This window comes from Mastomys coucha, unplaced genomic scaffold, assembly GCF_008632895.1.
Source record: "Mastomys coucha isolate ucsf_1 unplaced genomic scaffold, UCSF_Mcou_1 pScaffold22, whole genome shotgun sequence".
Classification (NCBI taxonomy): Eukaryota; Metazoa; Chordata; class Mammalia; order Rodentia; family Muridae; genus Mastomys; species Mastomys coucha.
Window position 1 is genome coordinate 141,916,814 of NW_022196905.1, and position 3,140 is coordinate 141,919,953.

General features: G+C 38.6%; 1 protein-coding gene across 1 annotated transcript in view; it reads left to right on the top strand.

Moving 5' to 3' along the window:
- The window catches only part of Pan3 (poly(A) specific ribonuclease subunit PAN3), a 123,272-nt gene that overhangs the window by 103,203 nt on the left and 16,929 nt on the right, over positions 1-3,140 (top strand). The window contains exon 12 of the mRNA XM_031391203.1: positions 5-67. Within this exon, the coding sequence (XP_031247063.1) occupies positions 5-67 (63 nt within the window). The remainder of the gene's footprint in view (positions 1-4; positions 68-3,140) is intronic.

Sequence of the window (3,140 nt, forward strand, 5' to 3'; positions counted from 1 at the left end):
GAAACTATGATGAGCAGACACTTTAATGACCCAAATTCTGATGCCTACTTCACAAAGAGAAAGTGGGGTAAGAAAGAGATGCAAACTGTTTTGATGCATGCTTTTGACCTCTGGGGCATAGTTTCTTATTAAAACATACACAAACTTTTTCTTGCCATTTTAGGGACCTTACTGCATTTTTGTAAAGTACCTCAAAGAATTGGAGTTGGTTTGCAGCAAGTTAGAAAAAATGTGTATATTAACTCATATTTTATACCAATATTTTTGGTTTACTTTGGATATTTCCCACAGAATATAAAAATTTTGGATATATCCCATAGGATATAAAAATTCCCATGAAGGTGGGTGGTGGTGGCACACGCCTTTAATCCCAGCACTTGGGAGGCAGAGGCAGGTGGATTTCTGAGCTCGAGGCCAGCCTGGTCTACAGAGTGAGTTTCCGAACAGCCAGGACTACACAGAAAAACCCTGTCTTTAAAAAAAAAAAAAAAAAATCTGTGAACATAATTTGATAGTCTTACCATCCAGTGTGACTGTATGATCATTTATGAAATCACTTCCCTAAAAAAAAAAAAATGCCTTTGTTTGTTAAATATTTAGTTTTTTAAAAGCAACTTTACTTTAAAATGGAATATAAATTCTTTCATCTCCTTTCTTAATATTTGCTTATATAGTCATTTTATAATTCAAATATTTCAAGGAGCCTAAAAATTTATAATTGCAGTCTAAAACATTCTTATTTAAAAGGAAAATGACACCATAGAAAATCCATTTTGAGATGTCAAAATTTGTATTTTTGTAGGCAGTCTTTTTGTTGTGTAACCAAGAATGAAGCTTTACATTGTTAGCTGTAGTTTTTAATCTTAAGATTCTCTTGAACAAAAACCATAATACTTAGGTTTGCTCATAACCTTGCTTCTGCATTCTGACAGTTGAAAGCAGTTGTGGTTACAACATAGTTGTTCGATTAGCATTGGAAGCCTGTTGGGCAGTGTGGCCATTTCTCCATTTGTCCTGTCATCTGTAGACATGGGCACAGTTTTTTGGAGGATGTGGTGCAGCTTTCCCCAAAGATGTGTGGTGTGGCTCATATTTATTTTAGTAACACCTGTGAAATGGCTGTTGGCTTTGATCTATAACTATCTTAACCTCAGCTCTCTTGACACTTGGGCTGCATCATTTGTTCTGTGGTGGCTATCCTGTGTTGGGGGTTGTTGGACAGTGGTACTTGTCTACTAAATTCCCCTATACCTCAGCTCTGATGCCAGAAATATCTGCATACACTGCCATGTTCCCTGTTGAGAACTACTTAAGAGTATTTTACCCATTTTAAAAATCTGTATTTTGTTCTAGAACTGAAAATATATATCTCAATTTTTACATTTTAGAATCAGTTCTTCCATGCTTTACACTCTTATAACCTCCCATTATATACCACACATACATGAATGCCTTACTGTTTTCTCTTATTGAATATTATTGTTTTAGCAACAACTTGTTTAAAAGGCACATTTGTCATAAATGCATTATTTAGAAGATGGGGATGATGTGAGATAGTGAAATGGTATTTATATAGAGTTTAAAATGAAGTTAAGTGAATGGCACAGTTAGAATGGATCTGATGGAAAGTAAGACCTGTGTGTTTGCTGTAAGTCCTCACTCTCAGAATCGCAGTGTCTAGCAGGAGGAATGCTGCAAATTGGAGAGTTACAGAGTACAATTCTTGTCTTCGAAAACAAAAAAGAATAGCTGGGTGTAATGCCACACGCCTTTAATTTCGGCACCTAGAAGGCAGAGTCAGACAGATATCTGAGTTCTAGACCAGCCCAGTCTACACAGTGAGTAGTTCAGGACAGCCAGGACTACATAGTAGAATCCTGTTTCAAAATAAGCAAAAACTACAAAACAGGATAACCAGTACTCCTTTTCCTTCTGATCATATTGTTAGCATCAGGGCCTCCAAAGCCCGTGATGTCACATGGGCGGGCCTCAAAGACCTGTTGCCATGGCAACAGCCGCCCTATTCCCAGAAGCCATTGGGCTTACCTCCCATCTTTACCCATGTCCGCTATGTCAGTAGGCGCGCTCTGACACACACAAACACACACACACACACACACACACACACACACACACACACACACACACACACACACACACACACACACACACACACACACACACACACACACACACACGGAACACTCTTCCCTTGCGCTCTCTCCCTCCTCTCTCTCCGCTACTGCCCCCTCTCTCCCTCTCAATTATACCTTTTACACATGAATGGTATGTCCTGACACGACCCACCGTTCTAACACATCACATACCATGTATGTAGTTTTATTTAAACATCTTTTGGTCGTGGTTGTGTTGGCTGACTTGGAGCCTTCATGCATGCTGAACTGTGCTCCATCCCTCAAGTTACACGGATTCAGGACTCTCTTTGGTCCTCTCTGACTCAGCAGCTCCTACTAAAAGCTGTTTGGAGACATCTAAGACTTTTTTATAGAATATGTCTTCATTCTGTCCAAATTGAGAGGAAATGGTCCGTTGTATATTTACTTGTTAGAAATGTTGTCCCAAGCCATAGTTACACATTCACTATTTTTTTTTTAATCCTATGATTTTTTTAAATAAGGTCGTGTTTTGTAGCCCTGACTGATCCTGAGCCTCAAGTCTTCTGTAGACCAGCCTGGCCTCAGACTTGGCAGCAGCCCTTCTGACCTGCTTCCTGAGTGCCAGGATTATAGGCAGGCACCATGGCCCCTGACTTGTACTTTCTATTTATTACACTTATTCATAATTAACCATTTGACTTTCACATTTTTACCTCATTCACAGAAAGTTGGCTTACAGCCATATAGGTACAAGATTATGTTCACTAAAATAATTAACAAAATAAGGATTAAGTTTTTATGTCTCTGTTATTTAGTTAAATATTGACATTGACTCACAAGGTATGATGAAAAATCGATTTAAAAGCTGGGCATGGAACCCCAAGTGGCAGAGCAGTTGTCTAGTATGTGTGAGTACCTTGGTTAAATTCCCAGTGCCACAAAATTGACAAACAGAAACAGTTATAAAAGTTTTTAGGGTAAAGACAGTTAATTTGATAGTGGCTTGCTTGTTTCATCATTGCT